This window comes from Aphelocoma coerulescens (genome assembly GCF_041296385.1).
Source record: "Aphelocoma coerulescens isolate FSJ_1873_10779 chromosome Z unlocalized genomic scaffold, UR_Acoe_1.0 ChrZ, whole genome shotgun sequence".
NCBI classification, from domain to species: Eukaryota; Metazoa; Chordata; class Aves; order Passeriformes; family Corvidae; genus Aphelocoma; species Aphelocoma coerulescens.
The window spans coordinates 22,285,418-22,312,344 of NW_027184085.1; the positions used below are offsets into that span (position 1 = coordinate 22,285,418).

Consider the following 26,927-nt stretch of genomic DNA (forward strand, 5'->3'; position numbering starts at 1 on the left):
CCCTGTGGTTTTGAGAAACTGCTGACAAAGCTTCCCAGAGTCAATGGTGGCTGCTATTCCCTGTGCAGCTCCTGGTGCATGAGAGAGCTCTGGTGTATGGAGCTGTGAGGGTGTGTGTTTGGACCTAGGAGCAAGCAGAGACAGGTTCCTGAGTGGTGCCCAAGGGCTGGGACAGTCAAGTGCCTGTGTTCCACAGCCTCCCACCAGCCTGCCCACCCCTGCCCTTACCCAACACCACAGCATCCTGGCAGGATGTTCCCTCCTCACAATTCCAGCCAGATGGTCTTCAGGGAACAGAAGCACTTGAAGTGTGTTTGCCATGGTGTTTGCAGCGCACAGGAAACAGTTAATCTTTTTTGAGAGATTAGATCCTGGTGCAGAAGCTGCAGGACTCTGAACTCCAAAGTAGTTATACAGCTGCTGCTCCAGCTGAGTACAGCCCTGCTGTGCAGGTGGTGAGGTCAAGAGCAAGCTACATGTTGAGTTTTAAAGATACGGGATTGCAGCATCTTCACTTGCCAGAGGCCACACATGGAGCTATGTCTGCATTGCACAATAGTCCAGAAAGGGGTCATGGTGCTAGAGAAGCTTGTTTAAATGATTTTAAACAGGGACTGCACAATCTCTGATGAGAATGTGAGGCAGAAGGTTTCCCAAGCCCAGACTGTGATCTTCTTGGGGCAAATGTTGTCTGCAACAGCTGGCTTCACTCTTGATCTCGTAGGCTTCCTAGCAGTTGGTGTGTCAGTGTAACAGACATAGCAAGCTGCAGCATCCTGTCGTAAGGTCCCAGCAGCACCTCCTGAAATGAAAGTTCTGGCTGTCTGACTTGTAACTTTTGTCTGTGGCTGCCAGCAGAGCAAGCCAGTATGTTTTCTGTCAGGGGCGGTTAGAGGCTCACAGCTTCACAGACTACCTTTGGCAACAGCATGAGAGCCGGAGCCTGTATCTCACCTTCCAGCTTCCAATGGCCATGGACTGGAAGAGAGCCTGGAACCAGGCAAGCTCCATGGTGGTAAGCCAGCTGATAAGGCAAAGGGCCAGGCTGCTCCCTCCCAGCCACTGTAGCAGAAGGAGAGGCTCTGGCTGCAGGCAGGAGGGCTGAACAGAGCTTTGGAGCCTGGCAAGTTTTTGAAGGCCAAGTGCAATCATGTTTTCTGATGGAGCTGGTGTGTGCTGCCCGTGCTGCAGACAGGTCAGGGTGGGCCAGGCCTGTTGCATCCACTGTGAGGAGACCACTTGTGCAAAATGTGAGCACTGCAGGACCCGTGTGTTCTGCACTCGTGTGTGTGAACGTAGCAACTGCCTTCTGCCCGGGCTGTGCCCAGACCATTCAGAGAGGATTTTTGCCTGGAGAAAGGGCTCCTTCTGGTGAAATGTAAATGTATGATAAGGAAGATGTAAATTTGTTTCACAGTGTGTTCTCCTTCATAAATGAACAATACTGCAGTTTTAGCCCATGTTCAGCTAGAAAAACACACTTTTTGTCATCTTTTAGGCATAATTTGACAATGCTGTCTGTGTTGCTCCAAAGTAAATAGCTTTTCAGTCCTCAGACATCTGGTGAGTGGTTGGGTTTAGTGATGCCAAGGGGAAAGGACTGAAACTGGAGGACTTTTCATCATCAAGCACTGAACCAAAGGAACACTCCTGCATCATGCTTTTTGTAGTGGGACTCTGGGATCCCTCATGGGACAGCCCGTAGGACCACCCTGCTTCCAGAAACTTTGGAAATGGTGGACAAGCCCATGGGAAAATTCTGCCAGCAGTCAAAGCCTTTGATAGCTTGTAATATCCTTAAGAGTATTTTTATTGTACTGAGAACAGGAAACTTTTTTTTGTTGTTTCATGCTTTCACCTGATAATTTAACTCAGCATTCCCCCTGTATCCTTGTACTGGGAAAGAGCTAGGAATATTCATTTTCCCAGGGCTACTTCTGATTTTAAAACTCTCACTGTATTCCCTCCCTTTGTATTTCTTCCTCCCCCGTCCCCACAGGCTGAAGTGCCATTTCCCAATGTCCTTTTAAAAGTAACTATCCTATAGTTACTTTAAAAGTATATAGCTATTTTTAAAGTAACTATCCTATCTGTTCAACAGTCCTTGGAGCTTGTCGTCCCTCCCTTCCTAGCTCCATTGTGAAAGCCAACGTAGTAAAAATGTGCACTGTATTAATAGCTTTCTGCACTTCAAATTAGAGAGTGCACTGTGATACAGTTTCTTTTGACTTTTTGTTTCCAGTCCTAATGGTTACTAATGCTTAAAACAATGTTTTGGGGTTTTAGTTTGGTGACTTTGCATAGTATTACAGTACCTGCCTAGGGAGCTCGGCTCTGGCAACAGGTCAAAGCCTGGCTTTGTGCATGTGAAAGGATTATTTTATCTAGGTGATTCTGCATTGATTATCTCTCAGTCTTTTTGTTTTAGTCACATGCAAGTCGTAAGATGTGACTACAGTGCTCTGCTGTCAGCTTTTTTGCTTTTCCAGGATGTGATAGTGTTACTCACAGTTTTTGCAAGTGGGAGGGCAGGGAGGTCTAATACAGTGCTTAAGAGGAGGTCTGCCAAAAGTAACAGTGTCCAAAGGCCTTAAACTGTCCTAAAGGAGATGCAGCCTATTCCTAGGAGGACTGGAAGGGTACTACTTGGCTCAGCCAAACAGCTCTGAACCACTTCATTACCAGATGCAACCTGTTGTTTATAACACATTCAAGGTAGAGAAAATTTCACTGTCTTCCCCACCCTGTTTAATTATGAATCCAAAAATGCAGTAGAGTAAAACTTTTCCTGAGAGTGTTTTAAGCAAGTTGTCACTCCGTTTACATGCTGCTCTCTAGATTTGAGGGCATATTTGAAAACAAGTGAGGTCCAAGTATGTTTTGTCTCCTTTTTATTTTCACTTTTATACAAAAAAAAAGTCTGACATAGTCACATCAATGAGAACAAAGCTGTGGTGTGCACTCTGACAACAACAATCATATAAGGATTTAAAAGATATTGTTTTACTGTTTGCAATAGCAATGTTAGTTTGCTTTTACATTTTAAATATCCCCAACGCCAAATTGCTGCGCTTGAAATTCTTGAAAGTCCTCTGGGATGGTGTCTGAAAACAGGAAAATATGAAAAAGTTTAGTCTCTTCTGACAAAATTAAAGAGCACTTAGATTACCCACCTACTCTCTTTTTACGTAACATGCTTCTCTTTTGTTTACACATTAAGACTGAACAGGGAATGTTTTCAGTTTGAGCTGTATACCACAGAAAAACACAAAGAGGCTAACAAGACAGTGAGTGCTACAGTGCCAGCCTACAAGGGAGTGCTATCTATCTTCAAATTACATATCTCTGAAAACTTTGTGGCTTGCACTCTTAAATTTTTATCAATAAATGCTAACCAGAAAGGCAAGAGAAGTGGTTGTCTTGCTCTGCCTGCCAGACACATTTTTAGTGCCAGCATCTCTATTTCTCATGTATCCTAATTCAACTTCCCTGTGATGGTTTTCCAGGACTCAAGAAGGGACACAAAGCATTAGCCCCAGGACCAATAGCAACTGGCATAAAGACTTGAGACTTGGGCAAGGGAGCTGGAGATGGATGAATGTTGTAACTACAGTTCTGTTTGAAGTGTTGTTTGCAGTCTGCCTTTCCCAGATCCCAGAACATTTTATCTGGAGAGCCACAGAGCAACCATAGAGCTAAAGCTGCAGCCAGCAGTGGAGCCACAGCAATGAAGCTCAACTGCATGACCTCAACTTTTACTCTGATTATTTCCACCCTGATGCAGGAGAGGTAGCTCTAAACTCATAAAAAGGACGTGTGTATTAACACACACAGTATGTAGAAAAAAGGGGTAAGTCCTTTGCTTTCTGTGGAGCACTTTTTAAAGGCTTGAAATTCTTTGTAATGTAGGAACTTGTCTGAAATGAAAACAGATACTGAGGGACTTCAGAGTCTTTCTCAGTGGGTTTCATTGACTTAATGTAGCTCCTGCAGCAAAGCTACTTGCCTGCTCTCTGCCATGTAAGTATGACTCAGTGGCAGCTTTGATACATGCTTTCTGGGAAACCACAATACTGTTGAAAATACTTACCAAGTAATTTTTATTTGTAAGCATTATTGTCTAGAAATTCCCTGTTTAACTGTGACCTCCAAGAGTCAGCCAAAGTGTAGTACTGAGTGTCAAAGTACCAGAGTCCATCAGCATAACATGCCACAGAGTGGCCATGTCCCCTGCAGGCCTGAACTGGGCTTCTCAGATCCACAGAAAGCAGACAAGGAAACTATTCCAACTTGTCTGGGTAATTATTCTCCAAAGGTTGGATGCTGAGAGGAGGAGGGGCAACCCCTTCAGCCCCAGTTCAAGTTACCTGAGCTGCTGCTGGGGCAGGAGTACCCTGAAATGATCAGCTTCTGTGTGAGTGATCAAAGTTTGAGTTATTTTACATAGTGGATGATCAGAGCTAAGCTAAAAGGCTCTTGCTCCAAGAGCAGTGAGCCAGCACGCTTCCACAGAATCAGGAGCATTCCTACATGGGAGGAAAGGTATCTTATGATCTTGTCCCCCCACATATAGGACCAGCCAGCAAGTACCCAAGTGAGACTGATGCCTGGTGCCTGAGCTCACTGGCTCTCCAGGTGTATTTCACCTTGTATTCAAAGCTCAAGACATCTACATACATGATGGTATCAGTGTATTTATTGTGTGTGTACAGCTCTCAGAGTCAGCTGGTTTTATGTAACATTCCTAATTCTCTGATGACAGCTATTCCCCTCAGTTGGCACAATCTCGCCAGCAGAGTGACTGCTCTGGAAGGAGCAGCTGAGAGGTGTTAGTTCTTGTCTGGCTGAGCTGCACTGTGCTGCTGGTGTCTGGGGAGGCATTTCACAGCTGTGAATAACTTGGAAAGGAAGGGCAAAGGAAAGGATGCAAAATGGCTTAATCCAACAGCCTTACTATTGGTTCTTCACTTGCTAGTTGTTAGCTAAAATGATGTAATAGCAAGATTACCATTGCAGCGATATTTCAGGTTGGACCAAATAATGTTTTCCTGAGAGAAGCAGAAAACTCCAAGCCGTCCTCCACGCATCGTGGTGTCTATAGTTACACCAGAGTCTGCCACTAGGTCAGAGCCTTCATAAAATCTTGCCCTTAATGAAAGCAAACAGAAGCTCTATTAGGTCTTTTCTAAGTCTGCAACATTCCTGAAAGTAATGTTGTTATCCATGTAGACTCTATTCTTGGGCATGCTATCCTTCCCATCTAGCCCAGGGGAGAAAAAGCAGTAAAGGTAGCCCCTTAACTAAGTGTAGGCTGGGAACTGGAGCAATGCTACAGGCTAGTGAGAGCCAGACAGGGGAGGGTGTTTGGGGGGGTTGCTACATATCCTGAAAAAGCCTTGGAATTTTTTTTTTTCCTGTAGTCAGTCCAGCTAAGCACTTTAGCTCTTGAAATTTTCCACAGTCAATAGTGATAGGAGAACCAGACTAGATCAGCTGAAGAAGGTCAGATGGATATTGTCTTACATAGTTTGAAGTTTCAAGCTGAACTATTTTTTTAAATAGGAAAAGTTTCAAACAAACCATTGGAATCTTAAACTTGTCTGTGAGATTTCTTTAAAAATGTGAATATGATTAACTCCAGGAAGTGTTTTGCTGATCTAGCATCTTCTTTTTAGAAAACCCATCAGCAAATTCCCAAATGGCCCTGTGAAAGCTGCGCCCCACCAGCTGCCCAGTGTGTGCTCGCTATTGAGGGCTTGAGCAGGATCACACTGGAGCCAGCTGAGCTGTTTGTTGCAGCACTGCCCACATCAAGTCCTCAGCCTAGGTAAATGACCTAGAGGATGATGAGCCTAGAGGATAGGATGTGGATGAGGATAGTGCTGACACATTTCTGCATACAAGAAAAGAGCAAATGGTGAAGGGAATGAAAGTTCCTGTGTCTTTTCATAAAATAAGGGAAAAAAAAAAACCAAACCAAACAATTCCTGTTATGTTTCTGAGTTTACCTGTAGAATGAACAGAGCTTGTTGTCTTGCAAATTTCCATGGGAGAGGCTGGCTCAAGTGACTTTTTCCTAGGCTTCCTTGAAGCCTTGGAAAATCTTTGCTAGACACATAGTGGTCTGTGGCATCTGGCCTAACCAGACCACAGCGAGAGTGGACAGAGAGCTGACAGAGGCTCACTTTAGGTGTGGCTGCCTTTAAAGGATTCTGTGACACAGACTTTGCTACCTTTCCCAGTTACAGGGAGCATTAGTTAGGCTGGTGGGAGATACTTCAGCCATAGGAGATGTTTGCTCATGCAGCAGCTTTACAGACTTCTTGGTCTAAACATAAGTTGCCACCCAAGATCTATTTGCTACTGCCTGGTGGCTGGGGCACAATAACTGACAGTACAAATGTTCTTTATCAGTTTTAGTGTAAAAGTCAATCACAATCACTCAAATTACCACTGAAGATGATGCTCTGTACCAGAAAAGTGGAATAATTATACCATCAAATTACTGCATCTCAACTGCAGGGTGGTGATTTTCTTGAAGAAAAACAGACTTACCATATTTCTATTCTAAGGTTGAAAAACCCGAGCTGATTATGCCAGGGCAGTTAGTTTTTTGCATTTTAATGTCAGCCTTGATCTACAAGTATAATTCCTGCTGCTTTCTCTGCTGGATGTTGCAGAGTAAAATGTTTCATCCTGAATGGTGATTTTTTTATATTATTAGCTTTTTTTTCCCCCAATAAACCAAAGTAAGAATATATAACATGCATTACAAAGCTTTGACAAAATTTCTGATTATATGCTGAGTAATTGCAAGTCTATCACATTAGGATAATTACTGGTCTTAGCTAGAATCACAACCTCTAAGTGGACAACTTTTATTAATTCTGTTATCCTAGAATACATAAATGAACTATCCCAGTTCCAACAAAAATATTCTAAAATATCAAAATTAAGAAAATGTGAAATATATTGCTTTTCAGATCAATAGCCAGCAGTAGCTTGGAAAACAAGATACTAAAGCCAGAAAAGAGCTCATCAGGGTAAGGCACAGTTAAAAAAGACAGATGGTCCATACAAAGAGGTTTAACTTGGAATTGTCTCTGCTAGAAAAAGAACTGCAGGCAGAATTTCAGAGGTCTAGTCTGTTATAAGGCTTCATCAGTGCAAAAAAAAAACATAACACAAATTCTCAGGTTATCATCTGAATCAGGTGTTGAGAAATTACAGTTTAGGCAGACATGTATCTGTACTCACTTTATCTATCCTTTCCTCTCTTACCTGATATAACCAATCTGGGGTCTGTGCTGCAAGAACCAGCGATAGGAGACTTTGTCTTTCCACCCTACATTTCGGGGATCCTTCCACAGCAGCCTGACCTGATCATTAGTGTCCCCTGTGTGCCAGAGGGAGTTGCGGAGGTGCTCACCAGGACCTGTCTTGGATTTCACAGCCTGCAAAAATACAATTTTCCAACACTGACCACAGAGAAAGTCACTTTCAGGAGCCATAGATCTTTTTTTAGTGGGGAACAGGTCTGAAGAAACATCCTCTCCACTGCTAACAAGCCCCTAACTTCTGTTCTACAGCCGCAGCCACTGCCTACATGAACAAAGCGACCAGCTGGGTACCTGGACAAAGGAAAAGGAGGCAATCTGACCAGTCAGGGTCAGAGCACAGTCACTGCAGAGACTAAATGCTCCAGCTGATCAGAAAGGCAAGATAAAGTTCCTTAAAAAACCAGGAAAGGGCTGTGTGGCAGCTGCCTGGTTTAACCATTTTGACAGCAGTTGCAAATAGAGAACAGCAGTCGGGCAGCACAGCTGACATGCAGTGCAGTGGCATGGCTTGTGCATGGCATGACGACCTAGCCCATGGCCAGCACATGGCAGGATGGCATAGCCAGGCTTCCATGAGCACCATGTCCTTAGCTAGGAGCCACCACCAGTACCTTTAGCTGAATGCCAGGCTCTGCAACAGCTCGGAATGGAGTCGCTTGCCAGTACGTCTGTTCCGTCTGTTTCCACATTACTACGTAAAAACTAGAGCTGTCTTGGTAACCAAAAATAAAGCCAGCATAGTCGTCATCTGTCACTGTGTTCACATGAAAAGTGCCCTCAAAGTCAACGCCATTAAAAGCCGTGTAACCTAGGCAGGGATACAAACAAGTTAAAAACAATTTTGCAGAACACATGTTCATATTCTGTGTGTTTTCTGCTGTAAAACTTGAATCTCAGAAGAGGGTACATACCAACAGCAAGGCCAGGATCACTGTTCATAGTCTGCACAATTTCCATCCCCTGTAAGGGTAAATTCAGGGTGGTTAGCATGTGTGGCAAGCTGGGTTGGCTAAGCCTTATAGCTTTTTCTGGTCTCCCTCTAGCACCTCCTTCATCTGTCTCTTCTGTTTGCTGTCAACATACCTGTGACGCTTGTATCTCTGAACTAAAATCAGTGAGAACTATAATCAAATAGTAATGTTTCAGCTGCTTGCATACCCTGAGTCAGGAAGGATTTGTCAGTTTTCCTACTGCAGAATTAGTCATACTGGTATTTTGATACTTTCGTTCCCTACCACAATATTCTGGAAATCTGAATCTGGCCAAAATTGGGGTGCAGGGGAAGAGGGTTGTGGGAGGAAGAGAGCTTTTCCTAGGCTTAGCTCATACATTTGGATCACAGAGCTCAGGATTAAATTGACTGCCAGGACTGGGTTAAGGAAGATGTATACATTCCAGCTGGCTTGGCAGAGACTTTCGCAATGGGAATAAACTACATGTTCCCTGTGACTCAGAATACACTAGCCTCCTGAAGGCTAAAATTTGTTAGTGCAAGTAAGTTACTGAGTTCCATCCAGGAGTACTGGAGTGCTGCATCCAGCTCTGGGGTCCCAGCACAGGAAGGACATGGAGATGTTGGAGCGAGTCCAGAGGAGGCCAGTGAGAGGATCAGAGGGATGGAGCATCTCTCCTATGAAGACAGGCTGAGAGAATTGGATTTTTTCAGCCTGGAAAACAGAAGGCTTAAGGATGACCTAATTGTGGCCTTCCAGTACCTGAAGGGGCCTACAAGAAAGATGGAGAGAGACTTTTTACAAGAGCATGCAATGACAGGACAAGGGGTGTGGATTCAAACTGAAAGAGAGTAGGTTTAGATTAGAAATTAGGAAAAAAAATCTTTACTGTGAGGGTTGTGAGGCACTGGAACAAGCTGCCCAGAGAAGTTGTACATGCACCAAACCTGGAAGTGTTCAAAGCTGGCTGAAGCTCTGAGAAACCTGGTCTAGTGATGCATGTCCCTGCCTATGGCAGGTTGGGGTTGGAATGAGATGAGCTTTGAGGTCTCTTCTAACCCAAACCAATCTATGATTCTATGAAATTCTGTGTTATTTAGCAGGTCAGACTTTTAAATTATGGGAAGGATTCATGAAACTTGTTTGCTACATGTTTCAACAGGGTAACACGTATCTGCCTTCTGGCAGCAGTGAAATCCACCCAGAGTAAGTTGGCCAGCATGTAGTTACTTTAGATTATTAGGAGCATCCATTTTGATAGCTTGAAGGCTATAAAAAGGAAAATTCCTTCATTATTACTCCTGCCAATAGTCTACTAACCAACAGCTTCCACTTGTCATGTCTGCCAGAGGTCCAGAAATTACAGAGCCAGTTTTACTGTGGTTTTCAAATGATCTTTCTCAAACAGGTAAGAAAGACCAAGTTTTATTTTTACCTGGTTCAGAACCACCCAGTTGGGATCAATCTGCGCATCCCCCTCTGGGTCCAACACCACTGTCTGATAGGCCCTGAAGTCTGTCAAGGTGATCTCTGCATTCTCAGGGCACACATCGATCCGATCAATCACTGTATCCTGGTCAAAATCAGACTCACAGACATCGCCAACTCCATCACCTGAATGCATCAGAGAAGTGAAATGAGATTTATGGTGCAGCAAGTAGTCACATCTGGCCCAGCCACTGGATCAGGGTGTCCAACAAGCAGGCAGAGTGTCAGCCCTGCTGGCTGCAGTGCCTGAGAATGTGCCTCTGTTTTGGCTAAAGGGCCCCTGAGTGCTGGGGTTGTTCCTGGCAAGAGTGTATGTATTGGTAGTGACCGTGTTGCGTCCTGGTGCACATGAGTAATGCCTGGAGATGAATGCAGTGCCTGAGAATCCAAATGGCTCCCGAAGGCCCATCTTACCATTATCATCTTCCTGCCCCGGGTTGGGGACCAGCCTGCAGTTGTCAGGGCCCGGGGGCAAGAGGTCAGGAATGCCATCATTATCATCATCGTCATCACACTCATCACCCAGCCCGTCCTTATCTGTGTCCAGCTGGGAGCTATTAATAACGGTAGGGCAATTGTCTGTGCTGTCCTGGTGCCCATCACCATCGCTGCAACCACAGAAACAAAAAAATGGCATGCCACCATCAGCTCCTGCCTCTGCACAGGGAACAGCACAGACACCTGAGGGGGAAACACACCAATGGCAGCTCTGGAGGTGGAAGCAGACCAGTGGACAACACAACTGTTGTTGCTCAGGTGGCTGAACTGCAAGGAGAGCAGGAACAAAGAAACTCAGGTAAGATAAAGTGGCAGGAAAGCAAAGACCAAGTCAGGAGCTATAAAAGTACTCAGGGAAAAGAAAAAGAAGCCTTTCATGGTGTAGGAAATACTGGAGCCCAAGACCCCAAAACACATCCACTCCTAAAGGGTGTGTAAGGCGCATCCAAAAAGTGCTGTGTCACCAATTAAGAGGCACTCAGGAGACAGGAAGAGCTGGACACCTTGTGTCCCTTGTCTTGTGTGCATATGTGTCTTGGTGCTCATGAACATGCAGGTGTGAGTGTGAATGAAACTTTATGAGAAACTCTACATGAGCACCTGAAATCAGACTTACTTTAAAACAACCACTGTTCTCACCCTCCTGCATAGCAAGTTTTTCATGGTGGACTTCACACTGCTAGGTTAGTGCTTGGACTCGATGGTCTTGAAGGTCTTTTCCAAAATGAATGATTCTATGATTACAATCCTGCAGGGGGACATGCATTAAGAAGTAGAGGAGAAAGTCTGTAGCTCCCAAGCATCCCTCCAGGCCATGGCTGCATCAGCTGGTTACAGTGAAGAGCCACCAGGAACCGGGACACAGCTGACAGAAGAGGGTTCAAGAAGTTATGGGGTGGCAACATAACTTCTCCATGCCAACAGTTAAGTGCATCCCTGAAAAAAAACTGCCTGAACTGTGGTGTGTTTTGTATGCATACCAAAACCAAATTGCTTTCTGGCAATTCATAGGCATATTTTCCCTCAGTAGCTTCTTGCTTAGCACAGGTGGAGCAGAAGTGACCTGCAGCCAAATTAAGGTCATGCTGTGGCTTATAGGTAGGCATATTCCAAACCACCTCTCCCTGCTTAAGAAAAGTGTTTTTATTTTAGGTCAGCGTAATCAATGTTTGCACAATATTGAGATAAAATGCAATAAGCACCATACATGTGTATCTATTGCAAGGTTAACCTCAGGCAGAGCTACAGCATTTTTACCAGGAAATGCTTCACAGACATTAGTGAAGTTTATGGGGGGAAAAACCATCCTTTTTTAAAACATGAGGAAGAACGAAGACATATCTACTTAAGAGTAAAATGCTGATGGCCTTGGCAGCTGCTGGCCCGAGACTGGGAATGATCCCTGCAGAGACATGGAAGTGGGCTCCCTGCAGCTCCCTTCGCAGAGAGCAGCACCCACCAGTGGCCCTGGCATGGAGCCCTGCAGTTGTCTGTGGCTGACGAAATGCTGTGACAGCACAGGATTTATCACTTCCCTTGCCTCTTGCTGTAAGTGAGGTGCACACAGGAGGGCCTGCCACCCCGAAGTTGGTTATGCAGAAGCTGCTTCCAGGAAAGTGATGCAATTTTGTCATGGGATGTGCTCCTGTGAATACCCAAGGCATATGAAAGATATAGACAGAGGATCCTTGCCAGTCTTGCTGTGCAAAGGGGTTGCTCTGCAAGTGTTTTGCACTTGATAATAAAATTCTGTTTCTGCAACCCTAGGTTCTTAAGGAAAAACATACAGCCTTTAACTGTGAAACTTCTGCTAAGGAGACAGAAATAAAAGAGGAATGAAAAATAAAGAAATGAATGAAAGACATTTTCTCACTAAGAAGCTCTGAGCAGTGCTCTGGGTTTTACAGCCAGAGTATTGCTTGAATGTCACTTCCACAGGAACTCACAGGAAGCCTGTGTGAATGGGGCTAAGGATCAAGTAATTGTACTACCACAGGGAAGTGAACAAACAAGGCTAATAAATCCTAACACTGTTTTTGAAATAACATCTCTCTGGAATTAAATCCAGGCTAGCCTGAGGGATTATAGCTCTCCAGGAATCAGTAGCATGCTTCAGCTCAGGACTAGCCTCTCTCACAGCTTACCTGTCCTGATTGGTATCGCAGGAATCTCCAACCAGGTCATTGTCAACATCTGACTGCAAAAGGGAACAGAGAAAGTTCCAGTATCAGCTGTCAAGAGCATCTACTTAAATTGCAGGATTAAATCAAAACAGAACCAAATCAAATACAGTTAAAATAAAAGCATGAAAAGAGACTTGTTTTACAGAATTTATTTTCTCTCTTGCATCATGCATCTAACCAAAAATTCAGTTTTACTAAAAAAAGGTTGAACTTAACTGAAGCAGTTCAAGCAAGATTCCTCTACTACTGAAAATAAGTATCCCTCATTTCTAGCAAGGTTAACTTCTTAAGCAGCTTTAAAATTCTACTATGTTTCTCTATGTTTTCCAACATTTTTCATTAGTCACGGGGGGGTGGGGGGCTTGAATCAGAATTCCAACATATGGAAAGTTACAATGACTTCTCACCTAAGAGCACTGAAAGTTTTGATAAATAAGGACACCAGGATTTTGTCCTGACTAAAGAAATATCAAGTGTAACTCAATCACACCCCTATGTGGAGTCCTGGAGCCGATTTCAGAGCATGACAGTAGAAGACAGATGCTGAGCAGAGGTCCTAACAACATCCCAAATTGAGAGTACAACTGGTGGCTCCTCCTTCTCACACCAGGAGAGTCTGCAGATCTGTAAAACTCTCCTGAATACCTAGATATATACTATATTTTATTATCCAGGAAATACATTTTATTATTAAAATATGAACACTATGGCTGCATGGGTTGCTTCATTCTCTTGCACCTTTTTAGGTCTCAGCAGTCCCTCTCCCTCAACAAGGATAATTTTTCCTTTTGCCTGCTAACCTGGTTTGGGTTGCTGATTGTAGGGCAGCTGTCACAGGCATCACCAACACCATCATTATCTGTGTCCTCCTGGTCTTCATTGGGGATCCTTTGACAATTATCCAAAAGGTTCTTAACACCTAGAGAAAAGTGGATTGTGTGTTAGTTAAAGACAATTCCCATATTTGTCCATACTGCACAATATAAACATTAAAACAGTAAAGACACTATTCCTTTTCAGCAACTACTTAATCCTGCAATGAAATTATAAGCCTGCACAGTAAATCTATCTTATGTGTGCACCACTCATTTAATAGTAGTTAGCAACATCTTGCTAAAGAACATCTTTCCACCTGTCTTGGGGTGACTTTATGATGTGGATCCCATATCGCTGCCTATGCCCATAAATTAATTTTTGTGCCTTTCTGTGCCTTTAAACTGAGCCTGAGAGGGGGAAGGAAAAAACTGAGCAAAACTTTCTCAAAGCAGTTTGCAGCTTGTTCAACGTCACACAGAGACAGCGACTTTGTTTTCAGCTGCAGCAGGGAAGTGAGGAAGCACCCAGCTTGCTGCTTTCCAGTCAGTTTTTGGCCAGTTGTTTCAGTTTCTTTTCTCCGGAGACAGACTGAGAGTTGAACTCTTTTTCCTCCCCTGGAATTTTGGATTTTCTCCCTTTTCTACTGGACTGCTTTAATATCAGAGCACATCAGGAGGACTTTCCATGGGGCACAGAGGGCCTGGCCCTGGGCCAAGCCCCAGCTCTGAGGAGACCAAAGGGAGGACTCTAACGCTTTTTCCCAGGTTTTTCCTCCACAGCGAAAGATTTTATCAGTTAGCATTATTTTCCTTTTCCTGTGTGTTTGTTAAATAAATAGTTTTATCTTCTTCACTTTCCTTCGTGGAAAATTTATTTTTCTCAAACCTGGTTGGGGGAGGAGTGGTTGTGACCTGCTGTCTCTCGCAGGATATATTTCTAAATTTGGCCAAACCAGAATACCACCCCGTCACACCCATTATTACACACAATTCATTCTATCCTGTTCCTGTATCACAACTTACAGGATGGGACATTTCATCTTTGTTATTACATATAAAGGGGTGTGATTTTTTCACTTCTTTCAAGTCTCCTACAGCAATGAAAATAATACATTATATAGCTCTTGGGTACCGGTGACTGGCAGCAGCTGGATGCTCTGGGATGTTTGCACCTTTAAGAAAAGGCTGAATGATCAACAACCTTAATTTCTACATGAAGCATGGCTTGGTTTCTCTGTTACAGTGTACAGTGCTTCCAATGCAAGCTAAGATATGTATTAATTAAATGAAAAGGATTAAAAACACAGATTTCATGAAGAAAGACTACGTGTTACAGCTAGTGACATGAAGTCTTCTGATGTGCAGCACACACTCTGGGCAAATTTGAATGACATCAGAGAAGCTGAAAGTGAAAAATCACCAACCATCTCCATCCATGTCATCATCACAAGCATCTCCTTTCCCATCACCATCTGTGTCCCTCTGGTCGTTATTCAGGACATTACGGCAGTTGTCACAAGCATCTCCGAAGATATCTTGGTCACTGTTTCTCTGGTTAACATTGGGAACCAAGACACAGTTATCCTGCAAGACACAGAATCAGACATCAGTCAGGCCATGAATCTTTAATTTCTACTTTAATTGATTTATAAAACTCTTATATTTATTTCTACTTACCAAACAAACAAACAGAAAAACCAACCAAAACAACAAAATAGTGTGAGCAGTTTTGACATTTTATGTGAATATTAGCTCTGGATCAGATTTCACTTGGTCCCTCAAAGCTCTGCTTTGAACCACACCCTAATCATAAACACGCAGTACCATAAGGCTTTACTTATAACCTTGATTTCTGATTATCACTTTGGATGCGTCTATGGTGAGGAACCTGTTTTGGTGCCTGAGCTTTCTCACATGGTCCTTCTCAAAAGCTGCAGTTCAGAGACTCTGACAAGGTTTGCAGATGGTCTCCGTGAAAGGCTATTGCCCCCTTCTGGTACAGACTCAAACTGAAGCTGGAAACTGGGGAAAAGAACTTTCTTGATGCAAAAACGTACAGGTTTTCGTTCGGTTTTGGTGGGTTAGTTTGTTTGTTTCAAGCAAGCTGCTATTGGCTTTTAAAGTCCATCAGGAGGTATGTGGAGAAAATTTTATTTCAAAGTGGTATAAAATTTCTACACCCATCTAGCACACTCATGGCCTCATTGTCTTGCACAAAGAGAACAACAACAGAGACTAGAAACAATAAAGAATTTACTTGATTATGAAGGTGTTGAACCTGCAAATAGATTTACAGTTGTAGGAGGATTTAATATTTTCATTTTAGAACATTAACAAAACCAGCTGATTTAAGCTAGCAGAATTTAGCATGGGCCTCTGTGGCAAAACAGCTTGAGACAGACCTTCTGTGACTGCTAGTCTGCCCTAGTTCCAGGTGGACATTTGTACTCTGGATAACATGTTATTGTTTGCTTCCTTGGAAGCAGAGTAAGCAGTATCAGTCAATATCTTAATACAGAACAACAGTCGGCTTGTAAGAATCCAGGGTGAAAATAAAACAGCTTTTCCAATCTGAATTTATTCTCTAGCATATTCTGCTGTGTGTACCCACATGGAAACCTCTTCTGATTTGAGGACATGATCTAAAGCTTTTTCAAGTTATTGGCAAGACACACATTCATTTGTGTGGGGTTTGGATCCCTGATGAAATGTGTTGTCAGGTCAACCTGCTTTTTAAATAGAAAGATGTTAATGCAAGTAATGTTCCTGAAGGTTATGCTGTGGGAGAGTGACAGAAGGACACAAGCTCTATACACAAAAAACTCTAGAATTAAATGATAAAAGGTAGTAATGGAGGATACACAGATGGGATTTAAGGCTGTGTGGCTTAAGTCTTGTAAGAATGAGCATTATATAAAAGAAAAATACAGGATTTAAGGGGCCACTGACAGTGATGGGTATGGAACAATCTCTGGCAAACAGCAGTGAAGCAGATTTCAGAATCACTTCCCATTGCAGCAATGGGAAATCCTTCTGTTTGCACAGACCCCTGCATCCTGATCTATACACAGCACCTGCTCATTGGGAATGCCATCTCCATCTGCATCGTCATCACAGGCATCTCCAATCCCATCACCATCAGCATCTTCTTGTCCAGAGTTTGGGACAAATCTGCAATTGTCCTAGACAAAAAAGGAGACAAGTCTGGTGTTCTATAGGTAAACTAGACGCCTTCATAATTGGAATGATTTTTTCCTATTATTAATTGATTCATCAACTTAAATAGAAATCAATAACCTGAATAAAAGATGAATACATTGAGTCATGTTTCTTACAGTCTTCCTCTTTATCCCTTCATGCTCTGAATTACTATAGAATTAAGAAAGCATTTCTTACCTTTCTGCAGTTTTCAGCAGAGCATGAGAGTTCTTCATTAGGGTAGCCATCAATGTCAACATCTTTTCCACAAATATAACCATCACCAGCCCAGCCAATGCCACACTATCAATAAAACATCATGGTAGCACTATCAAAAGGTTAATGAGTCACTGTAGAAATATTCAAGAAGGAAAACTCACGCCAGTCTTGAAAAGAGCAGCATATGGAAGTCATGGCCAGATACTGAAGTACCATGAGATACAGAGAGCTTGAAACAAAGATTTTCTTTCCACATTGAGAGAGCCTGCAGTGTATCCAGATATAGCTAGAAAGAGCTACAACTTGATGTCAACTGGAATGTGTGCCTGCCACACCTAATGATTTCAGTGGGAGCTAAAGATTTCTTATAGACACTGGTTAGGAACCAATTTAGGCTCCTCACTGGCAGGTTGAGCAAAAGAAAAGGGGAGACCTAGGTAGAGTGTGCACCTAGCATCTTGGCAAGGGATGCATGGTTAGATGGGATGACTGTGTTTTGTTCAGTATCTCAAGAACACATCTGCAACTAGAAGAAGTTTTAAGAGAAAACTGTGTTGACATTTACAAAGTTTGCATCAGAAAAACAAATGCATCTGCACACAAGTTTCTCCTAGCCAATTAAATTATTACTCTTTCAAACCAACATTATCATTTATGTCAAAGATATATGCAAAGAACTGCGTGTCAAAATCTGGCCTTCCCTTAAAACCAGGAGTTGCCTAATACAAGTGTCTAGGCATGTTCCCATTACAGCATGGACTTAAAATATCCTAGATTATTTATCTTTGAAACAGATGTACTTAAAAACTAGACCAAAGCAAGTGCCAGAAAAAGCATGCACTGTATCCAAATTTAGGACACAGGATTAGTCTCTTGCTTTCTGTTGCAGATGGAAAAACTAAGTAATATACTTAAGTATACTCTTACAGTGGAAGTTCATATGCTACTAGTGCTCCTCAGCTCCCATAGCTGGTAAGCACAGTACAGCCTCCCTGTACAGCCTGGAATCTGTGATCTCACTTTAAAAAACATCTCTATCAGCCAGCAAATACAGGCACATTGGCTATGCAGAGAGGATCCTTACTCATAGCTATGTAGCTGGGCAGCAGGAGAGGAATTTGTCCTTGTGATGTCTTCTGTAGTGTGACACTTGACAGTCTTTCCTGAGGAGACTACAGAAAGTCTACAAAAGTGATTCCTAAAGATCTAATTACACAGGCACAGTGAATATGATACATGAATATGGCTGCTTTACAGACATGTGGCAAGAACAAAACAGTTGCAAGATAGTCTCAGCCCAGTTTTCACAGCTGGTCTTGGCCAGTGTGCCACAATTGGTAAAACATCCAACTGTATAAAATGACCACAAGGATTTTCTCATTTCCAGCCTATAAAAAATGCTGGACTTCACTGTAAAAATGATTAATTAATGAACTCACAATACATGTCACCTCTCCTCTCCTCTCCTCAATACAACGGGCATGGATGCTACATGGATTAAGAGCTCGATTCCTGCAGCTCCGTTCAGCCTGGCATCCTCTGGTTTGGTCTCCTGTATATCCTGGTTTGCACTGGCCACAGTGGTAAGACCCCTGTAAGAACAAAAAGTCACCAGCCAGACTTTTAACAGGACTTTTTTTCCTTTTAAAGCAAGCACAAGAGCATAATTCAAGTCACACTGTTTATGCTGTGCAAGTGTAGTTTTTCATCCATTGACGCCTCTTGTACTGTGAACAAACTTTATTTTCTACACTTCTTTATTTCTACAAGAAAATTATATTTGATTCCCAGAGTGCATGCTAGAAAACATACTCAACTCTTGCCTGCTTAGACCAGTCTTTTGTTAAGCCAGAGAAAAGTCATGTAGCAGCAAAAGCTTCTTCATGATGCCTTGTCCCTGCCAGCATCACCCTGAGCTGCTTCCAGGTGGCTGAAACTTTGTGCAAAATTCTAAGCAGCAGCTGATTAATCAGGCTGGAAGATCTTATTTCACTGTAAAGCACACCCACCAGTTTATCTAAAGGCAACTGGGCACAAATTTTAATCAAAGGGAGATGAAAAAGTTCATCATGTCTTTGTTCCATTTTATTATTTAAAGCTAAAATGTTTTTAAGCCAATTTGATCCAAATCTTCTTCTTCAGCAAAGAATTCTGTATCTGAAGACACAGCCATCCTCATTTACACTGCAATAAGAACATCCATGTAAGTTTTTGCAGTGGTTTACCAGATGTATTTCATATGTATCACTCTCTTGTGTAAACAAACACAAAGGAGCTAAGCCAAGGAATCTCATTATGTGTTGGGTCAATCACCATATGAGATATAAACAGATAAATGCTGATAAGGTGAGGTCTTCTTTAGGCATCTAATGTGGCTTTTGTCTCTGTCTCACATTCTTGTTGACCTGTAACTTAAGACATAAAAGTTAATTGAAAATGATCTTTTTACTTTATGGAGAATAATTATTTTTTGATATGTCCAGGGACAGAAATGGGTAGATCTCTGACAAACGTGCATCTAACCACTGGTGAAACTGAGGTGCTTCATACAACTTTACTCTTTGTGTACAAAGTCTGTTGGAGGAACTGTCAGGTCTGTCATAGTACACCATCATAGAGAAATCTACTTACTTCTCAGACTTCATAGAGAAGTCTTTCTTACTCCTCTATTCCTAACTTCATTACAAATTATAACTGTGCTGTCTGCATACTTTCAGGATGAAGATGAAAATAAACAGATGGCTGAAGAGTAAAATAATCCCTGGGCGATGCTAATGGTATGGCTTATTTAAAACACACCAGCCTGTGTACTTTATCCTAAAGGATTACAGGGTAGTATCTTCTGGAGTCTGATGAATTTGCTCACTATATTCTGTCCTATATCAAGCTCTGGTATGCATTAAAATAGCCTCTAAGGCAGCATTTCCATACCAGACTGTTTCTGAAGGGATACAGGACTAGAAACCCCACACTTCTGTTTTGACAGATGCAGGACACTTGGTGTTGGCCTTCTGTAGACAGGGCCCAATGGCCTCCCAAAGAGGCTGCATGTCTAGTCATGCAGCAAGACACAACATGTGACAGTAAATGTTCTAAATATTTAAAAAAAAGATACAAACATCCTGAACGGTGAAAGCGGCCCTAAGAAAACAAGCTTATTCATGAGGAAAGCTAATACTGAACACAAATGGTAGCCTCAACAATACCTTGCTGCAGAAAGGACCACCTTTACACCTGAAGAATACTTTTAACCTGTCTCTTGCTATAAAGAAAGCCTGTGGCATGTACAGGACAACCAGGGGATCAGGCCCAGCCGGCACAGATTTATGAAACGCAGGTCCTGCTTGTTCTGTAAGAAGGTGACCTGCTCAGTGGATGAGCCTTTGACACCATTTCCCACAGCAATCCCCTGGGGAAATTGGCAGCTGATGGCTTGAGCCAGGTGTTCACTGGGTACAGAGAGTTCACAGGCCCAGAGAGTGGTGGTGAGTGGAGTTACATCCAGCTGGTGTCCGGTCACAGGTGCTGTTCCCCAGGGCTCAGTACTGGGGCCAGTTCTGTTTGGTATCTTCACTGATGATCTCATGGAGTGCACTCTCAGTCAGTGTGCAGGTGACACCAAGCTGGGTGGGAGTGCTGCTCTGCTGGAGGGCAGGAAGGCTCTGCAGAGGAATCTGGACAGGCTGGATTGATGGGCTGAGGCCGATGGTGTGAGGTTCAACAAGGCCCAGTGCCAGGTCCTGCCCTTGGGTCACAACAACCCCAGGCAGTGCCACAGGCTGGGGCAGAGTGGCTGGAAAGGGCCCACAGGAAAAGGACCTGGGGGTGCTGGTGACAGTGACTGAGCATGAGCCAGGGTGTGCCCAGGTGGCCAAGAGGGCAAATGGCATCCTGGCCTGGATCAACAACAGTGTGGCCAGCAGGACCAGGTCAGGGATTGTCCCCCTGTACTTGGCACTGGTGAGGCCACACCTCAAATCCTGTGTTCAGTTTTGGGCCCTTCACTACAGGAAGGTCATTCTGGTGCTGGAGTAGGGCAATGGAGCTGGTGAAGGGTCTGGAGGACAAGTCCTATGAGGAGTGGCTGAGGGAGCTGGGGGTGTTTAGCCTGGGGAAAAGGAGTCTCGGGGGAACCTTATCACTCTACAAGTACCTGAAAAGATGCTATAGATGGGGTTCAGTTTTTCTTCCAGGTAAGAAGTGATGGGACAAGAAGAAATGGCCTCAGATCCTCAGGCCATCTCAGGTCAGGGGAGACTTAGATTGAATATTAGGAAGAATTTGTTTACTCAAAGGATTGTCAAGTATTGGAACAGGCTGCCCAGGGAAGTGGTGGACTTACTATTCTTGGAAGTGTTCAAAATAGGTGTGGAGGTGGCACTTGGGAAAATGGTTTAGTGGGATTGTTAGTGCTGTGTTAACAGCTGGACTCAGCCTTAAGGGTCTTTTCTATCATAAATTATTTTATGATTATGTGATTCTATGTCTAACTTGCTTCATAGCATTAAAATGGTTGTATGCCCTCTTTATTGGATCCTAACATCTTTCAAACCATTTTTACTTTTCCTTTGCTTGCTCTCCTGGGTTTAATATCTATGGGCATTAACAGTCTTGTACCAATTGCCGCTCTCATTTCCATTTATTTAGAGGAATAGCTGTTACTGTATACATAACTCCTATAAAGAGAGCACCCAGTGGAACAGCTTGTTGCAACAGTTCTCAGGTGGCAGGAGATAAGGGAAGCAAACCTTTAATCTTTCAAAGGAGGTTCCTTGCAATAACATATTCACAGACACACGTCACTGGATGGTATGGAGAGAAGAGCTCCTGCTCTTCAGGGCAAGTGATAAGGATACAATTCAGATGGATGTGTTAACGACAAATCAAGTATTGATTTTTTTTTTATTATTAGCTAGGAAAAGAGGAAAGAATTCTTTGATTTATATGAAGCCAAGAAACAAATCGTATTATTCAGCTCTTCCATCAGACCCATAAATCCAATCCTAACCTCATGGAATTTTAAAACAGTCGATTTTTTAAAGGCATAAATGAAAAGATGCTTACCAAAGTGTTTATGCAATGGGAATTCGGAACACAGAGTCCAAGTCCACCATTCTGACATTCATCAATATCTAAGCAGACCTAGCAATAAACCAAATCCACATATAATAAAAATAATGTCAATTTATTGAGATCAAAGTGTGAAGAAACAACACTAAAGTTTAAGACTGGAAGAGACATAGCCTCTCCTGAAACTGCTCTCAGAATGTCACAGACATATCCACAGGCTAACTTTCCAAACCCTGAAGAGACACTACAAAACAGAGAATTTCCGCTTTAGGATGTGTTTTGGTTCACCCCCAGGAGTTTATACAAAAACTGTGTTCCCACTGTAGGTGCTTCTGGAAATATGCAAAAAAATTTACAGTGAAATGGCCCTTTTTTATGATTTTCTTCCTAGTTCAAAGCCATTTTACAGAAATCAACAAAGCCCGTTGATCAGAGATACTTACAAAGATAATGACATTTTTTCTTGTCCCTGTGCCAGTCAAGAATATTAGATTGTCACTCCCATTAAAGCTAAGCAAACACAATTCAGATCTCTAACTGAAACACTCTGAGCTCTGCCTAAGAGCATAAGGTAATTATGGAACAACTGAAAAATAAATGCAATTCAATACAGATGCACTGCTAATATAAAACCAGCACCTTGCAATGGAAGTTGTCGTGGAGGTGCTGCCACTCACCTGCTTATTGCTCTTGGCATAGCTGAGTCCTATCCCTTGCACTGTTTGTCCCGTATATCCTGGAGGACAGGTCTCACATCGGAAACCTGGAGCAGTGTTCACACATCGCACACCAGGGAAGCAAGGGTTGTAACGACACTGCAAAGAAAAACCAAACCAAGCACATGTTCATGCTTCAGCAACATCCAGACTTGGACTGTGTATAAAGACCTCCCACCAAAGGCAATGCTACACACAACACCTGTATGTCTTCTGTTCAGAGAGGGCTTTGAGAGGAAACGGTCTCTGCAGGTATTTCTGACCTCAGTAAGTTTTCAGCTATCTCTGTAATTTAAATAATATTTGCAACCTTACATTACAGCCTGTAGCTGATGTCCTGAACTCTCAATCCTTCCTTTAGTTGGGCAGATTCAGACCCCTGCGAGGCTGAAAGCCCCCTGGAAGGGTCTACACCACAATATCAGGAAAGACACATAACTCCGAACACCCTTACTAATGTGTTTTGTACACACAGAAGTGGCAGCAGCATTTCCCTTCAGTTGTATTTGGACAAATCTCATAGACAGAAGGAATCCAATCATAAATGAGATCAGCAGGGATGTGTCAGTGGCACCCACACATTTCTAGACCAGAGGCCCACAGACAGTCCTTGGAACTTCTCCCAAAATATCACGTCCACAAAATCACCCTTGGCCTGAAGGCGCCATTCACTTCATTGCCTTATGCAGTTTTATAAAACAGCTGTGACCAATTTCACTGGTCTTGTGGCTGCCAGTTTGGGAAACACATCCCGCACTGCTGCCTTTCCCAACATCAACACTAGCTGCTAGGTAACATTTATAGGAGTACCAAAAACATCAAAATGCCATCCTGCTGCACAGGGCTCAAAGACAACAATAAATGAGAAACATGAAAAGAAATGCTAAAGTTTTAAAAATATGCCTTTTTTTCTCTTTCCATCACTGACAGACAATCATCTGCAAGATGGAGGGAGAACAAACCAGACAATATCCACCTACAAAAGACATACAACTTGTAACCAAAACACACACACACACACACACACACACACACACACACACACAGAAGCAGGAAAGCTATGCTTAATATCAAAATGTGTTTGACAGAAAGATTTGTTAATAGTACGTCAATCAGTACTATAAGGAAAACATAAAACCTAGGACAGACATTTTGTGCCTCCTTATTTTGCTGTGGATTCTTTATTGCAGGCAGCAGAGGGCACCCAAATTACACAGCACACACAGCAGAGCTGCAGCTCCCAAGATAATGGGCACCAGCATACCAAAGTAATGTCTTCAAACTGCTAATGAATTAGGGAGCATACTGCAGAGATGCTAACAGCCTCAGGAAATATGATGGCAGCTCTTAGTGAGGAGTCTCCCAGATTTGTCTTTACCAGAATTTGTACAATAACTTCTTTTAAAATGCCTATTATCAGGAAGCACAGAAATAGTTCATTCATAAAAGGCTTTAAATAAATTTTAAAAAACAAAACTGACCAACCAAACAAAAAACTTTCCTTCAAGTAATATGACACATCCCCTCTCATTAGACAATTCAAAATTATTGCGATTTATTGCTTCTTTATTTCTCCCTGTGCAACTCTAAGTAAAAATCCAGCTGATTAAGGAGGTGTTTGCTGGTGAACAAAACTGCTCCTGACAAGGTGACATTTTAATGGCAGTGTCCACATAAAGACCTCATAATAAACAAGATACAATAAACTGTATCTCTATGACACAATTTTGGCATAAATTTCTTGCTGTTTCTAATGTGAAAGCAGGTCTGTCATGTGGAGTGGTGGCAGGAAGATGAAGGTACACAAGTCTCCAGTGACTAGAGCCTGACTGCTAACAGACAACCACTTTAATATCAAGCCATCATAAACCAGTCTCTGTTTCTTTTTCCACCGCTGCTGTAATGGGCTGAGTTGCTCCAACTCTGAAAATGGCAGGGAGGAGATTATTGCCATGCTCTGTGTCAGTCTGAAAATAGCTCAGGAGGTGAAACCCATCCATATTGCCAGGCTCCACCTAGGCTGGCTTGAGCTTCACACCATGGCTGTCTGTAGGATGGAACATGTACCACAGCTGTCTTGGATCTACCACTTGCATTCATATTTCAGAGCTTCACCTCCATTTTTTGCACCTTCTGTTGCAGCAGACACAGTTCATGCCACGTAAGGCAAAACAAGAGACCTTGCCAACGCCTCAGGAAACTGCCACACTCAACTCACTTTCTCTTTCCAGTGTTTTTCACAGACACCTAGGTATAAGTTAGGCACATCACATCCTCTCTACTGATGGTCTACAGGAGGGAGTAAATCAAAAGAGCAGTCAAAGCACATTTCCTGTTGGCTAGGGAGGAGAAAAAGATAATTGCTTTTGTTGTTTTACATTATTAAACAGGTACACTGGTAGTACTGTGTTCTCCACAGGTGCAGTTTATGACCTAAGTCTGATGGTTGCTTGGTCTACTACATCAATGTGCTTTTCCAAAAAAAAGACTGAAGAGTAATGGTAAAAATCGTCCCACAGAAAAAATGCAGTGAACCTGTAAGTGGTTCTGTTGCTTCTGTTCCAACTGAGTGTCACATTCCAGTTAACACAGGTTTTCTTCAATCATTTAAGACACTAAATTTATTCAGTACTCAATACAAGCAAGCTCTGAATTTCTAACATACAGCACAAGAAAAGAACCATATTTAAGTCAACATTATTGGGTTTCAACACAAACACAAAGAAGCAAAAGGAAGAATGACAATAATTGTTTATTTTCTTTCATAGACTTCTAAGGTAAGAATGAAAACATGGCTCCAGTCTGGGTTGAAGAGAAGACTCTGGTCACCGATACTGGTTCAGGAGCACAATAACTAAAAGAAACAAAGCCCATATTGACAAGAAGTGCTTCTGCAGCCTGTAACAGAAGCTACTGCATCTTCTTGTGGAATAGAAATGACAATGTCAAACGTTTGTTTCGATTGGGTTTAGGTTCTAGGGTTTTTTTTCCAAACATTAAGCTCCTTTAAGTGACTTCTCAACTCACCAGAGCATTTCAAGTTTTCACACATATAACCTCCATAAAGTTGCAGAAACAGCAAAATAGTCATATAAAATCAAATCAGAACAAATTAATATTCACTGTGCAAGCAGTCAGTAAATGCTGAAGACAGCAAGTATTAGCAACCCATTGATATGTATGAAACAGTTGCTTTTTAGCTTTTTTTTTTTTAGTTCAGTGAAAGTCACTATTTTACCTCATCAATATCTGAGCATGTAATTCCATTTCCTGTGAGTCCTTCAGGGCAGGGCCCACACTGAAATCCCTCTGCTGTCTCCACGCACCTCACTCCCCTGAAGCAGGAATTAACTTCACATTTCGGTTTAGTACGCCTAGGAAGCTGAGTTGGAAAACTCACAGTGCCCAAACCTTTAATGCATAAAGAACAACAGTTTCAATAGTTGAAAGAAACATTCATCATAGTTCTCAGCTGGAAAGCATTCTGAAGAAATCCCCAAGACACTTCAAGTCCCTGCACTGTGCTCCAGCCAGCTGTGCTGTGCCTGAAAAGACTCCATGGTGGGAATGGCCCAGGACCTTACTGTGTCCCCTGCAAGGGGAAATTGAGGCTATTTTTTTAGGTCCATGTGCTTCTCCTGGCTACATATGGGGGTCTTCCTCCTAGGCTAGTCCTAAAACATACCTGCCAGGGGAGGAAACTCTGAAAGCCTGTGACCTCAGACCAGGGGACTCAAGTATAAGCGTACAAGTACAGGGCATTTCTCTGGCTAAACTGGCAACACTACCACTTCATAGGAAAAACAATGTTCTGGATTCACAACAGCATCTCTGACAGTCGACAAATAGGAAGAATAAAGAAGCAGCAGCTGACAGCCCACAAACACAGCAGGACCATGCAAGTACACAGGCTTAGGTGCACAGAGACCAGCCAAAGACTGGTCTTTCTGAGACTCTGGCAGGTACAGAACCTTGGTACAAATGCATGTAGGAATTTGACTTTTCCTTTGGCACTTACACATAAAAGTTACCCTGCCTAGAGCTCAACTTGAGTTTTGATGAGGCTGACAGACTGGGAGAAGAAATCAACTAAAAGGCCTGATGAGTTTAAGACCTTTCATCTCACACAGTAAGGGAGTATATTGGTTTTTACAGTGACTGCACTTGTGTACTGATTGTCAGTTGTGTAGGAGGGCCATGAAGTGGCATTTGGAAAAGAATTTACTTCTTTCATCTAGAGAAAAGATGAAGACCACCTTTTGGGTCTTACTGCTAACTAGTGACTGCCTACTCAGAATCAGACAAACTTCAGGTGGACTGCATAGGATCTTCCTCAGGCTGATAATACCAGCTAGAGCAGAACAGGATTCCTCCCTTGTCCTTCTACTAAGATGGTGCATGAGATAGTTGGGAGACAGTGTCTCCCTCCACAGGAACATGTGGCACA

General features: G+C 42.8%; 1 protein-coding gene across 1 annotated transcript in view; it reads right to left on the reverse strand.

The window, feature by feature from the left end:
• Positions 1 to 2,890: 2,890 nt before the first annotated feature.
• The window catches only part of THBS4 (thrombospondin 4), a 41,249-nt gene continuing 17,212 nt past the window's right edge, over positions 2,891 to 26,927 (reverse strand). The window contains exons 7-22 of the mRNA XM_069001597.1: positions 25,719 to 25,891; positions 22,442 to 22,579; positions 21,759 to 21,836; positions 18,134 to 18,286; positions 16,674 to 16,778; positions 16,352 to 16,459; positions 14,702 to 14,861; positions 13,263 to 13,381; positions 12,424 to 12,476; positions 10,196 to 10,389; positions 9,729 to 9,907; positions 8,252 to 8,300; positions 7,952 to 8,148; positions 7,282 to 7,454; positions 5,009 to 5,148; positions 2,891 to 3,104 (exon numbers count right to left, since the gene is read on the reverse strand). Coding sequence (XP_068857698.1) covers positions 3,043 to 3,104; positions 5,009 to 5,148; positions 7,282 to 7,454; positions 7,952 to 8,148; positions 8,252 to 8,300; positions 9,729 to 9,907; positions 10,196 to 10,389; positions 12,424 to 12,476; positions 13,263 to 13,381; positions 14,702 to 14,861; positions 16,352 to 16,459; positions 16,674 to 16,778; positions 18,134 to 18,286; positions 21,759 to 21,836; positions 22,442 to 22,579; positions 25,719 to 25,891 — 2,081 coding nt within the window. The 3' untranslated portion in view covers positions 2,891 to 3,042. The remainder of the gene's footprint in view (positions 3,105 to 5,008; positions 5,149 to 7,281; positions 7,455 to 7,951; positions 8,149 to 8,251; positions 8,301 to 9,728; positions 9,908 to 10,195; positions 10,390 to 12,423; positions 12,477 to 13,262; positions 13,382 to 14,701; positions 14,862 to 16,351; positions 16,460 to 16,673; positions 16,779 to 18,133; positions 18,287 to 21,758; positions 21,837 to 22,441; positions 22,580 to 25,718; positions 25,892 to 26,927) is intronic.